Source organism: Peromyscus maniculatus, chromosome 16, assembly GCF_049852395.1.
Source record: "Peromyscus maniculatus bairdii isolate BWxNUB_F1_BW_parent chromosome 16, HU_Pman_BW_mat_3.1, whole genome shotgun sequence".
NCBI classification, from domain to species: Eukaryota; Metazoa; Chordata; class Mammalia; order Rodentia; family Cricetidae; genus Peromyscus; species Peromyscus maniculatus.
In genome coordinates, this window is record NC_134867.1 from 12,599,703 (window position 1) to 12,612,966 (window position 13,264).

At 38.2% G+C, this 13,264-nt stretch overlaps 1 protein-coding gene across 2 annotated transcripts in view; it reads right to left on the minus strand.

Annotated features, from left to right (window-relative positions):
* The window catches only part of Sec63 (SEC63 protein translocation regulator), a 78,431-nt gene that overhangs the window by 43,215 nt on the left and 21,952 nt on the right, over positions 1 to 13,264 (minus strand). For both annotated transcript variants that reach the window (XM_076552375.1, XM_076552376.1), the window contains exons 2-4: positions 7,632 to 7,731; positions 1,719 to 1,833; positions 84 to 196 (exon numbers count right to left, since the gene is read on the minus strand). In XM_076552375.1, coding sequence (XP_076408490.1) covers positions 84 to 196; positions 1,719 to 1,833; positions 7,632 to 7,731 — 328 coding nt within the window. The remainder of the gene's footprint in view (positions 1 to 83; positions 197 to 1,718; positions 1,834 to 7,631; positions 7,732 to 13,264) is intronic.

A 13,264-nucleotide genomic window follows, 5' to 3' on the forward strand; every position in this document is an offset into this window, starting at 1 on the left:
CCCGGCTAACTTACTACTTTCTTAAACAGAAGGTATCTTTACCCCTTTCTTTTAAAAAGTGTAACAGGCCCTATGATACTTACGCTGCATAAGCTTTTGCTATCCTCATGAACATAACTTCATCACCTCCTTTATCTGGATGATATTTAAGTGACAACAAGCGATATTGTTTCTTAATTTCTGCTACTGTTGCTCCCTAAAAGGAAAAGCTTTGTTAATACATAAGAACATAATGCAATAAGAAATAATCGACCCTATTTTTATCTTAAACCATGAACTACTCAATATTCTGACAAAAGAAAGTAACATTTTCTCCTATACATTTTGTCTCCCAAGTTTCATCTCATACATATACTTCTCAAGCATTTAACTATATGACATGCAATATACTAGTCACTAATGGTAATAGTGGTGAAACCATATAACTCCACATTTAAATAAAAGTGCAGTGGCTTTAACTATCCAGAAAGGATCAAGAGTAAACTAATACAGCTAAGTCAAAGATCTGCTTTCTTTATGCTCTGAGCAGTATCTCATTTCATCTGCTTCTAAGTATTTTAATATTAAGTAAATATTTTAAAAAAAAGAACTGGCATTGGTTCTCAATCTTACTTTTTACCAATAATTCTGGATCATTTTTATTTCCCTACATCTTTTTATTATATTAAAAAACCAGACTCTGGACTGGAGAGACAGCTAGGTCAGGGGTTCAAGTTCACACTGCTCTTAGAAAGGGTGCACAGGTCTAGTTCCCAGCACCAACAGACCCTGGGCAGCCTCAGAGGATCCAGCACCCTCTGCTGGCTTCTGAATTCTCATGCATAAACCCACACTCACACATACACCCATATGTATACATTTAATAAAATCTAAAAAAATGTTTAAAAAAAACAATCAAATAGAAATCCTATTATATGCAAACTTTTCTTCTACAAAGCAGAAAACTGGAAGATGAACATTCTCCTTAATTTGTATATCAACTTCAAAACCAAGCCATCCACTGAAGAAAATCGAAGTTTAAAACCACAACTACTAGATTCAGTCTGCCTACTAAGCTGTTACAGGACACAGTTTTCTCAGCCTCACCCTCTCTCTTCACTAACTCCAGTTCTAATGTTCTGTAGAAGTTTATCAACTGAGTTCAACCAAAATCTCACCAAAGAACATACTCAAGGACTACCTAATTTCAATGATAATGACAACAGTTTCTTACAAGTACCCCCATCTCAGATTTAAGGTAGTGCATGTGCCAATCAACATGAATGTGTTTTTAAAATATAGTGACTTCTCATCAAGTAATCTTAACAGTTTACTAGTTATAAGCTAATACTTACTACTAGCAACCAACAATACAACAAATGTATTTAAATGATAATGAATTAGATCTTATTTTTTTAAAGAAGTTAACTGACAGGGCTGAAGAGATTGGCTTGGCAGAGAAAAGCTTATACTGCTCTCCCTGAAGTCCTGAGTTCAGTTCCCAGCACCCACCTCAGGCAGCTTTAAACCACCTGCCAACTCCAAGGGATCTGATAGCCTCCTCTACCCTGAGTACACATACAACACAGATGAACATAGTGAAACCTGTCAATCTAAAACAAAACGTTAACAGACCAAAGTCTGATTTCTTTTGGAAATGTCTAATTTGTTTTAGAGTATAAATTTCTAGTATTTAAGATATTGTTAAATTAATGATATTACAGAAGAATACTACTTACAGGATCCAAATTTAATACTTCATAAGGATTGTACTCCTGATATTCTCGGTCTGTTTTGGAAACTTTGTATGCAAGGAATAAGAACAATGCCCATCCTGCAAGCAGAACTATTTTCCTGTTTAGGAAAAAGACAAATGACATAATAAATACATCTGTATGGCTTTCTACAAGATCAAGGAATAAAACCATCTAAAGGAGCTGCACACCACTATGCTACCCCACTGACTCACATCTGTAAATTCCTGTTACAGCAAGGATGGTGCTGTTTTCACTTCTGAATTCTCTAGAATCTAGGAGAGTGCCTCCCATGTTACTATTTGCAGAATTAAATACAGAAATTAATACTAGACTCATTAAAATAGATAAGAAATAGCCAAGAAACCACTTAATGAAAGATTTTTACTGAAATGAAAGAAGTTTACTCTTGACCTAGAAATTATACATTTAGTAAAATAAATTTTTAAAAATTGGCCAGGCATACAAAAATGAATAAATAGCCTTCTTTAAATTGTAAAGTTTGGAAATATTCTGATGTCCATCAGCCATAACTAATTTAAGGAGAGCGGTCAAACCATGATGCAGCCACACAAAAAAACATTTTATAACTAACATAAAAAATGTGCACACATTAAGGACATAAAAGAGCAATAAAAAACTAATTTCTTCTCTCTTGAATGTATTCTACATAGTAAAACCAAATACTAGCATCTTTAAATGTCCATCAATGAATTACTAGGCAAAAAAATAATAATTTTAATCATTCAACCAGAGTGAAATACTTTCTATTAAATGAAAGTAAAATCGGTCATGAAAGACTTTTTTAATGTTAAATTTGAAAGGGAAAACAGCTTTCAAGCTTTGTAAAACACAACCCAATTTCTATAAGCAGAAACGTGATTAGAAGAGTACGAAGTAATCAAAATCTTTAGGTGAAAAATGAACTATCAGATCCTCTGTATGACAATTTGTTACAATGAATAGGATTTGTTAGACAAAAACATAAAATAATCAAACAGAACTGCAATGACTGGCTTTAAGAGCAAAGAGAAGGTCCCTTGTTTAGCTTTGTTTCCATCCCTGCACTGAGATGACATCGAGGGCCTTTCCTGTCTCTGCTAGGCAACAATTCTACACTCAGCTGTACTTCTGCTCTTTGGCAGAACCTAGCTTAAATGCACTTATCATTTGGAAATGAGCCAACATCTGGAATCACCTAGGAGGATTCCTTAGTTTTCTGTTTACCCGATTTTCAAAACAGATTTTTGTTCTTCAATGTTCCATAAGCTTTCCCAAAAATCACACATTTGCTCTCTTGTATCTGTCAAAATCTCAGTTCCCATGTGTGCGTGCCTACCTACACAAACTTTAAATTCATCCTTCAACTCAACTAAAACGACCCACCTTTCAAAAGCAATCCTTTGAAGAGAACAGTTACAGCTGCAAAGCAGCACACACAGTAACTTTTTCCTTTGACTTGCTGCAAATTCCTTTGGCACCTGAACAAGATCTTATCCAGTTTTTACTAACCCCTGGGTAGTTTAATCAACAGTGGGAACTGAGATACAAGTTTCTTTCCATTTGGCCAAAACAATATTCTAAAGCGCGCACACACACACACACACACACACACACACACACACACACACACATACACACACACACACACACACACACACACTGAGGAAGGGTCTCAATAGAGCCTAGGCTGCCCATAAACTCACTATGTAAAGGAAGATGACTTTGAACTTCTGACCCTCCTGCTTCCACAGCCCACATAAGGGCTAATCATGCAGGCATGCACCACCACACCTGATTTAGCATGCACCACCACACCTGATTTAGGAGTCAAACCAAAGGCTTCCAGCATGGTTGGCCAGCACTCTACAAAGTAAGTTGCATCCCTAGGTATATTTTAAACCCTTTAAGAGTATAAACTTCAAGCTGTTTTCCAGCCTACCTAAATGCCCACATATATGCCCAAAGAGGAGAGAGAACACTATGAAGAACATCCCCCTCTTTTTTCCTGGCCACAAAACAAAACTCACTAGCTTAACTCCCACTGTTATTACATATTAATTAAGAAAGTTTGGTAAGCTGCTTAAGCTATATATCTCAATTCCAACTTCGATGACGGGTTTGACAATTAAATGAGATTTAAAATTTTAAGTACTTTGAAAGTGACTCATATGTAGTAAACATAATCAACTCATGGTAGCTATGAGCTACTACTAATAACTCTTCCCCAAGTCTCGGGGGCTACAGATAGAGATCAACAATAGAACATTTAACTAGCATTTGCAAGGTTCAACCCCACTACCACAAAAAACAAAAACAAAATAACAAAACATCTTAGCCACACTTACAGCCCACTCAAAAAGCCTTCTCTGTCTTGGGCCAAGTGAGCGCCCCTTCTGCTGCTCTTCCATAGCAACTCCCCCCAGTCCTCACTGCTATGGTTTAGCAGTATAGAGTACAAAACAGTGGTAGAACTAGGGTTGAGGAGACAGTTCAATGGACAAGCCTGAGAGTCAGAATTCATATCTCTAACACCCACATAAAAGCTAGGCAGGTGTGATTACCTATTACACCCCAGTGCTTGGGGGAGCAGAGATGCGAACCCTGGGGCAAATGGGCTAGACAGACTTGCTGGGCAAACTCCAGGTTTACCAAGAACCCTGTACAATAGTTTTAAACATCAACTTACCATGGTCTAGATCACCTGAGAAAAGAACCTCAATCAAGGGACTGTCTAGATTAGACTGGACTATGGGCATGTCGATTGTTAAGTGATACAGGAAAGACCTAGCCCACTGTGGGCAGCATCATTCCCTAGGCAGAAAGTCCTGAGCTACATAGAGATAGGAGAAATCTAGATTAAAGCTAACTAGCAGGAAGAAGGCAAAATAGGTGTCTGCCCAGAATATAATCTCTGCTCTTATCTGTAACTAGCAACAGATATAAAACTAGAACACTCTACACCTCAGTAAATAAAGTAGAAAATTGTTCAGACACCAGATGTCAACCTCTGGCTTCCATACATACATAAAACCTAAGGACATGTACCCACTCACATCTGAACACACATGCACACACTCACCATACACAAAAAGATGTAGTGGATCTTTCTTTAAGAGATGAGGTCTAGGGCACTAAAGATATGGCTAGTGGTTTGCTCTTGCAGGGGACCAAGTTTGGTTCCCAGCAATCACATCAGGTGATTCACAACTGCCTATAACTCTAGTTACAGGGGATTTGACACCTCTTCTGGACCCTTGTATGTGTATCATAGGTATCTGTATCATCCATATCTGTATCCATATATGTCTATGCATCTGTATATGTATCCTTGCACCATGATGCCATCTACCAAGTTGTAATGTTATTCCAAAGGTTACAAACGGATGGGGCTGAAAGACCTTGGACTTTCAGCATCTAAAACTAAAATAAGCTAAATAAGCCTTGTTTGTTATAAAGTACCCAAACTCAAGTATTTTATTACAGTAACAAAGAAAAAAAAGAAATGAACTAACATTATTTACTAAATTTGCTACAATTGTCTAAGGTTCACATCTTTGAATCATATCTATCTTGTTTTTTTTTTTTTTTTAAATTGTTTTTATTTTTATTTGCATTGGTGTTTTTGCTGCATGTATGACTGTGTGAGGATATCAGATCTTGAGTTACAGACAGTTGTGAGCTGCCATGTGGGTGCTGGGACTTGAACCCAGGTCCTCTGGAAGAGCAGTCAGTGCTCTTAACCACTGAGCCATCTCTCCAGCCCCCATATCTATCTTGTTAATCGCTGTGTATCTAGCACTTTCTATATCTGACTCATAATAGGCACACAACGATTACATGTAAAAGCAGAAAATTCTAAGCATAAAACTAAAGTTTGCTAATATTCTCAATAATCTAAAGAACACTTGAAAATGCTATTCACAAACAGTAACTCTTCACTTTGATAAAATCTAAAAGTCTAACAAATCTTATGAGGTTTTATGAAACAGATAAAAATGACAAATCACAAAGGCTAAGCAAACCTAAGAAAAAGAACAAAACCTTCCAGATGCTAAACTCTATTAGATGCTTCATATTTGGCATCTGTTCTCAGAGCCAAGAACAGAAGAGAAGGCTCATGACAGGATCTCCTGAGCTGATGAAAACCATTCCAACCAATAAAACCATACTCCAGTTCTTAGAGAGCCAAAGAGGGGAGGCAGGGGACCTGGGGGATGACATGACATGATTATGCTCTGTATCCAATTTTCTAAAAGAATATTTGGTTCCTCCAAAAAGACAAACATTTCCTCAAATGCAGATTCAGTAAATTAACTTAGAATGTCTTCTGCATTTTTTTTTCCTTTTAACCATATTTTAAATGTAATTTGGAAGCTACTTCCAGAAATAATATAACTTAGTTTCAGAGACACTGGCAGGAAAGAAGCACTAGGTAGTAGAAAGAAGCAAGAGTGTTCATAATTTCTAACTTTATCTAAACTATCACCAGAATCTAGTCAGTAGTTCTCTGACCTTCATTCTGAATTAAAGAAGTCATTTATTTATTACTGAAAAGGCCTCCAACTTTTTTCCTTGAAAACTGAGGCTCAAGGTTGATGGGCAGGGTTATCAGGAAATGAATCTGCTTCACAAGCCTGATGACCCGAGTTCAATTCCCAGAGCCCTCATAAGGTGTGGAAAAAAGAAGCAATCCACAAAGTCATTCTCTGTCCTCTACACTGATGTAGTGTGCAGTGACATGTGTATACACACACACACACACACACACACACACACACACACACACACACACACACACACCAGATAAATTAAGAAGAAGAACAAAATTGTAATCCTCGGATACTCAGAAGACAGAGTCAGATGAATGCCTGTGAAGTCCAAGGCCAGCCTGATCTACACAGTTAGTTTCAGGCAAGCCATGGCTACATAGTGAGAACCCGTCTCAAAAAAAGAGAAGGGTGTGTGTGTGTGTGTGTTTATAAAATTTTAATTTAAAATGAGAATAAACAGCAAATAAAAGTGAACAGAAGGCTACACTGGTCTCAGTGCTAACTGCATTTAGCTTCACATCACTGAGTAATAAATACCAAAGCTAAGATTCCCTCTCTCTCTGTGCAGAAACCAATCCTTTCCCTCTGAAAACATCTTATTTCAACCCTCTGAAGTAACCCAACTATGTTTAAAACCATCCTCATCATTTAAAGCCAGACTTAAAACAACTGGTCTAACTCTTAACCCTCCACTGGGCAGGTAAATGTGGGTAATTCACCAGTGGGTTCTTCTGCAGTAGCAACCTCCAATTCCCATCATAGATAATCTAGTGGCTGAGCTAAAGACTTGACATAAAGCAGCGTAAAGCACACCTTTAGCTTCACAGAATCAAACACTTGCTAGTGGCTTGTCTAAGCAGATGAACCTGCCAAAATTACGATGATATGGTCCTGCTCTACCACATCCACTGCATGATTCTGGCCAAATCAACTCATTTCTTAGCTCCAGCTTAAGGAAAATCATAAACACTTGAAATTAACACAGAATCAAATAAATATATTAAGCATATGGCAACACGTGCTAAACTTTAGTTATCATCTTGAAATTCATGCCCAATCTTGCCAGTCTTTGAAATCTTTGAATTCCATAGAGACCTCAACCTCAATCTTCAATTCTAGCACGTAACATATACAGTCTTCAAACAAGGGCTGACTCACATACCCTTCTCGTTTTGACTTTTAATCTGTTCACAGCTCTCAAGATTACTAATCAAACCTCAACCCTGTCACAGGCTACAATTTCTTTCCAGGCACCCATGTAAGCCATCCTCAGATTCCCTAATTCATGATATCTAAGCAAAGAGTAAGTACTCAGTACATTTTCTTATTGAAATCCATTACTTACTTTACTGTAGGAATAATATTTGGCTGGGGTTTTAATAATCGTAAACGATACCACATACATCTTCCATATACTTTTCTGATATTCTTTAATCGAATTTGCTCTGTCAAGAAAGAAAAGTAAGATTAGTTCAATTATTTTTCACAGTGAAATCTGAACCATATCATACTAACCTTCATTACTATCCTAACATTTTGTCAAAATATACAAGTCTTGCCTATTTATATAATCATTATAAAAATTCATAAACTTTGCGAAGTTGTCACTTACAATGAATAGTATCTTGTGGTGATATTGTGTTCCCCAATATACCGTGCACCCTAATAAATTTATCTGGGGTCAGAGAACAGAACAGCCACTAGACAGACATAGAGGCCAGAAAATGGTGGCACTCACACCTTTAATCCTAGCCTTCTGGAAGCAGAGATCCATCTGGATCTCTGTGAGTTCAAGGCCACACTGGAAACAGCCAGGCATGGTGACTCACGCCTTTTATCCCAGGAAGTAACAGCAGAAAGCAGAATGGTATATAAGGCGTGTGAGGACCAGGAACTAGGCTGGTTAAGCTTTCAGGCTTTTAGCAGCAGTTAAGCTGAGATTCATTCTGGATGAGGACTCAGAAGCTTCCAGTCTGAGGAAACAGGATCAGCTGAGGAAATGTCGAAGTGAGGAAGCTGTAGCTTGTTCTGCTTCTCTGATCTTCCAGCATTCACCCCAATACCCAGCTCCAGGTTTGTTTTTATTAGTAAGACCTGTTAAGATTTGTGCTACAGTATCTGGAAAAGTTTAACTAATAAGAAGCAAGTATTTTCCATGGGAAACTTCTCCAAAACTTTAGAAACTAACTTGAACCTATGAAGCCTGGGTCATATAACCAATTGTCTGCACATTTCTCTATTCTCTCCTTGTATAGAACAAAAGCATAAACTAATCAAAATATGGTTCATTTAGTAACCAAGGAGAAACAATAGTCAAGTACGGAAATAATTATCTAACCACATATATTCTAACCAACAAGGTTCAGAATTTTACCTACTGAAAATGTGAAACAAACAGAATTTGTAGTTTTACATGAAAATCAATGGAGAGCTGAAACAAGAGTGGACAGTAAAATTCAGTATCACAAGTTTTAATTATTTTATATTAAATTGAGAAAGACAGTCAAATCTGTAAGAACTTAAGACAGGCCTGTGTAAGAGCTGTGACAAAATTATTTTAGTCACTTCAAAAAGCTGCAATTCAATTAAAAATGATAACCAAACCTAAAATGTGACATACTGTTCTACTGAACTTAGCACAATCCTTTAGTTTCAATACCCTCCCTAGATTTAAAAAGCATGTTTAAGGGGCTGGAGAGACGGACTGGAGAGATGACCTAGCAGTTAAGCGCATGGCTGTCAAGTTCAAATAGGCTGTGATGTAGCTCTATGGTGGCAGTGTAGTTAAGGTCAGCAGACCAAACCGTCCTTCTGGAAAGAAAAAGACATGCTCAACAACTCCACAGCTCCTAGCTGGGATGCCTGCAATGTTCCCAACAAAGTTGGGATCATGTAGCCTGAGTCCAGCTGGGCTAATGCTGTTGTTTTCTTTACCATATTATATATACAAAAATATATACAAAACTGAAATCCTTACATGAGATAGTAGATAGGTAAAACAATTTGGCATGCAGGGCCAGTGAGGTCCTCAGTGGGTAAAGGCACTGACCACTAAGCCTGACAACCTGGGTTCCATCCCTGGGACCCATAGGTGGAAAACAAGAACTAACTCCTGTAGGTTCTCCTGACTTCTGTATGTATGCCAAGGAATGAATATGCATGCATGCACAAAGGCACATACCTCTCATATATTTTGAAATTCTTAAACACCATGGTGGGCAGGGTGGGGGGTTGGGAGGGGGGGCTGGAGAGATGGCTCAGGGGTTAAGCTCTTCCAGAAAGCCTGGTTTCAATTCCCAGCAACCTCGTGGCAGCTCACAACTGTCTGTAACTCCAGTCCCAAGTAGGCTGACACCTTCTTCAGTCCTCTGCAGCAGGCACTGCCCACATCACATGTGGCTCACAAGACACAGATACCGGCAAACATCCTTACAAGTCAGGAGTGGTGACATATACCTTTAATCCCAGCACTTGGGATGGGGAGAAAGACAAGACAGACAGATCTCTCTAAGTTTGAGGCCACCAATCTGGTCTACAGAGCAAGTTCCTGGGCAGCCAGGCCTATATAAAGAAACTGTCTCAAAAAAAAAAGGCAGGAAGTCAACTGCACACTGTGACAAAGGCATTCACATGCTACCTGGCAGGGGCATCCACATGCTACTTGGCAGGGATATCAATGTAATTAAGACAGATCCAGGTAGAAGAAGAGGTGGTAACAAAGAAGTTTTATACATGCAGGTAGACTGATCAAAAAAAGTTAATATATCAAAAAATTAAAATCTGGCAGCGGTGGTGCACGCCTTTAATCCCCGCACTCAGGAGGCAGAGTCAGACAATCTTTGTGAGTTCGAGGCCAGCCTGGGCTACAGAACGAGATCCAGGAAAGGCGCAAAGCTACACAGAGAAACCCTGTCACAACAAAACAAAACAAAACAAAAAAACCCCTAAAATGTGGTGATATTTTATGTGTGCTTTAATAAATAAGGCTTGCCTGGCAATGAGAGGAAAAAGGCCAGCCATTACAAGTAAACAAAGAAGTCAGGCAGGGGTAGCACACACCCTTAATCCTATCACTTAGCAGGCAGGATCTCTGTGTGTTCAAGGCCACACTAGGGAACAGAGCCAAGCATGGTGACACATATCTTTAATCCCAGTACCAACCATAGAGGTCTGGAGGTCTGCACAGACAGACAGTGACAGAGCTGTGTAAGAGGAAGTAATGTAGCTGGGCTTAGAAAGCCAATGAGAGAACAGAGCAGAAAAGGGATATAAACATTAGATAAAGGAAGAAGCTCTCTTTGGAAGCTGCAGAGTTGATGAGGTGAGGTTAGCTCGTGGTTTGTCCTATTCCTCTGATCTTTCTCTTGGCCTTTAACCCAAATTTCTGGCTCCGTGTTTTTTATTTATTAAGACCATTTAGAAATTCATCTATACTAAAATCTACTTTTTCCTGTCAGAGAAAATAGTGACAAATATAAAAGACACAAGACTAAACCTGGACTATTAGCCTGGAAGTGAAAGTACTGATATAAATTAATGTAACAATATAACGCCAGGTGTGGTAGTGCACACCTTTAGTCCCAGCACTCGAGAGGCTAGCCTAGTCTACAGAGCTAGTTCTAGGACAGCCAAGGCAACACAAAGAAACTGTCTCAAAAAACCAAAATTTAAGAAGGAAGGAAGGAAAGAAGGAAGAAAGAACTATACAGACACTGCTCTCTCCATAAATCCCTACATATTCCCTACCTCTGTACACTAAGCAAGACTAGGAGAGCAAAATCCCAGCAGCAGTGAGCACGGTATCCAGATTTTGGCTTCTAAACAATAGGAGCCAGAAATCTCAATACCCAGAAACCAGAATTCACTGTACCTTTCTACAAAATATTAATTACCACAGAGGAAAGGAATGACTTTCCAATGTAGAAGAAGCAAGCCTCCCAGGATGGCAACATCCTCATGCAAGGAACTATCTTAAATGGCAAACAAACTTTTACGTAAGTGAATTAAGGCTCTTGAAATGGGGAGGTTACCCTAGGAGGACCAATATAACCAAGTAATGCCTCTCAGAGGGAGATAAGAGAGCTAAGACAGGAAGTGATAAAACAGTGAAACCAAAGGTCAGACTGATGCTCTTTTGAAGATGAGTAAGGGGCCACAAGCCAAGGAACACAGACTGTCTCTAGGAGCTGGAAAAGATCAGTGAATTTTACTACAAGGTCTCCAAAGGAACAAGCCCTAGCAACATCATTACTTCCTACTTAAACCCATTTGTACTTCTATCATCCAAAACTGTACAAAAATAAATCTGTGCTGTTTTAAGGCACTGTATGTGATTGTCTGCTACAACAGCAACAAAAAATTAATACAGAAAACCTGACAGACAACACTTTAAGTGACCAGTGAATAATGCCAGTAAAAGAGCAAACTCAAGTATATACCACCTGACAAAACGCAATGAAAAGAACAGACTCATCAGATATAAAATATGAATCTAATCATACAAACGCACCAGACAACCCAAATTAAAGTTCATTCTATTAAATAATTAGCCTAAAGTCAGGGGAAGATAAAGGACTATTCTAGACTAAAAGGAAGACTAAAGAAACATGTCAACTAAATGTGATGCACAGTTCTGAACTTGAATTTTTTCTACAAAGGACATCACTGAGACAAGTGACAAAACCTGAATGGGGTCTGACAGTAAGACAGTAATGTCAAATTTCCTGATTTTCGTGGTTAAATTATGAATTAAAAAAATACTACTGTAAAATTTTAATGTGCTTTTCATTAAATTAAGCTTCATCAGACTCCCATTTTAAGTATAAAACTGAGAAACCCTTTGTAATAATGATGCTTAAGTCTATGAACCAGGCAGCTTGATTTAATCAAAGGAAAAAAATTCTCCTAATGTCCCTGGCTAAAAGAACATGCACGTGGCCTGCAGCCTTGAAAAATATGTACCTACACCTTATAAGCCATGCTCTCCGACCCTAAAAATAATATCTTAGCCTTTTGAAAGAATATTTAAGTCAATACGTGTTATAAGAGACAGTTGCATATTATCATAACGATGTTTAAATTTGCAGCAAAATTAAATATTCATAGAACACATTCCAAATTGATATCATGACTTTAAGTCAAAGAAACCTATCCTTTTTAAAGTTTTTTTAAAACATTTTTTAAAGATTTATTTTATGTATATGAGCACTTGGCTTTTATGTGTGTCTATGTATTATGTGTGTGCCTGGTACCTGTAGAGGTCAGAAAAAGGCATCAGATTCCCTGGAGTCCTGGATGGTTATGAACTGTCATGAGGGGCTGGGAATCAAACCTGGGTTCTCTGCAAGAACAGTGCTCCTAACTGCTGAGCCCTCTTTGCAAACCATTCACTGTACAGTTTAATGATACACTCTGAAGTCAGTTCATTTACCAACTTCTATTTAGAATGACCAGTTTCACAGACTAATTAGTAATACCATTAACTTATGACATAATTTTGTTTTTGTTTTAATGTACGTGTGTGCATGCCTCCTGTTTGTCTATATGTGCATCACATGCATATAGGAGCAGACAGAGACCAGAAGGCGGCACTGGATCCCCTGGAACTGGAATTACAGGTGGTTCTGAGCCATTATGTGGATGCTGAGAACTGAGACCAAGCCCTCTGCAAGAGAAGTAAGGGCTCTTAACATCTGAGCCATCCCACTAGCCCCTAAGACATGGTATTTAAAGAAAGTATCCATTTACAGAGAAGGAAGCAAGTTTTCTACTTAGAGATACAAGTGATGAAAGAAGATAAAAAGCTAATTGTTTTTCTAGTTCTAATTCTGTTCTGACTTTCTGTTTTTGGTGTCAGAAAAGTACATAAAATATATTTTGATACTGAAAGTGTAAAATTTAATGTAAAGCCCCATATTCCAAACGCCTATTTTCAACTATAGAAGTTCACTATGTTGTATAAATTTTTGGTGTGTGATG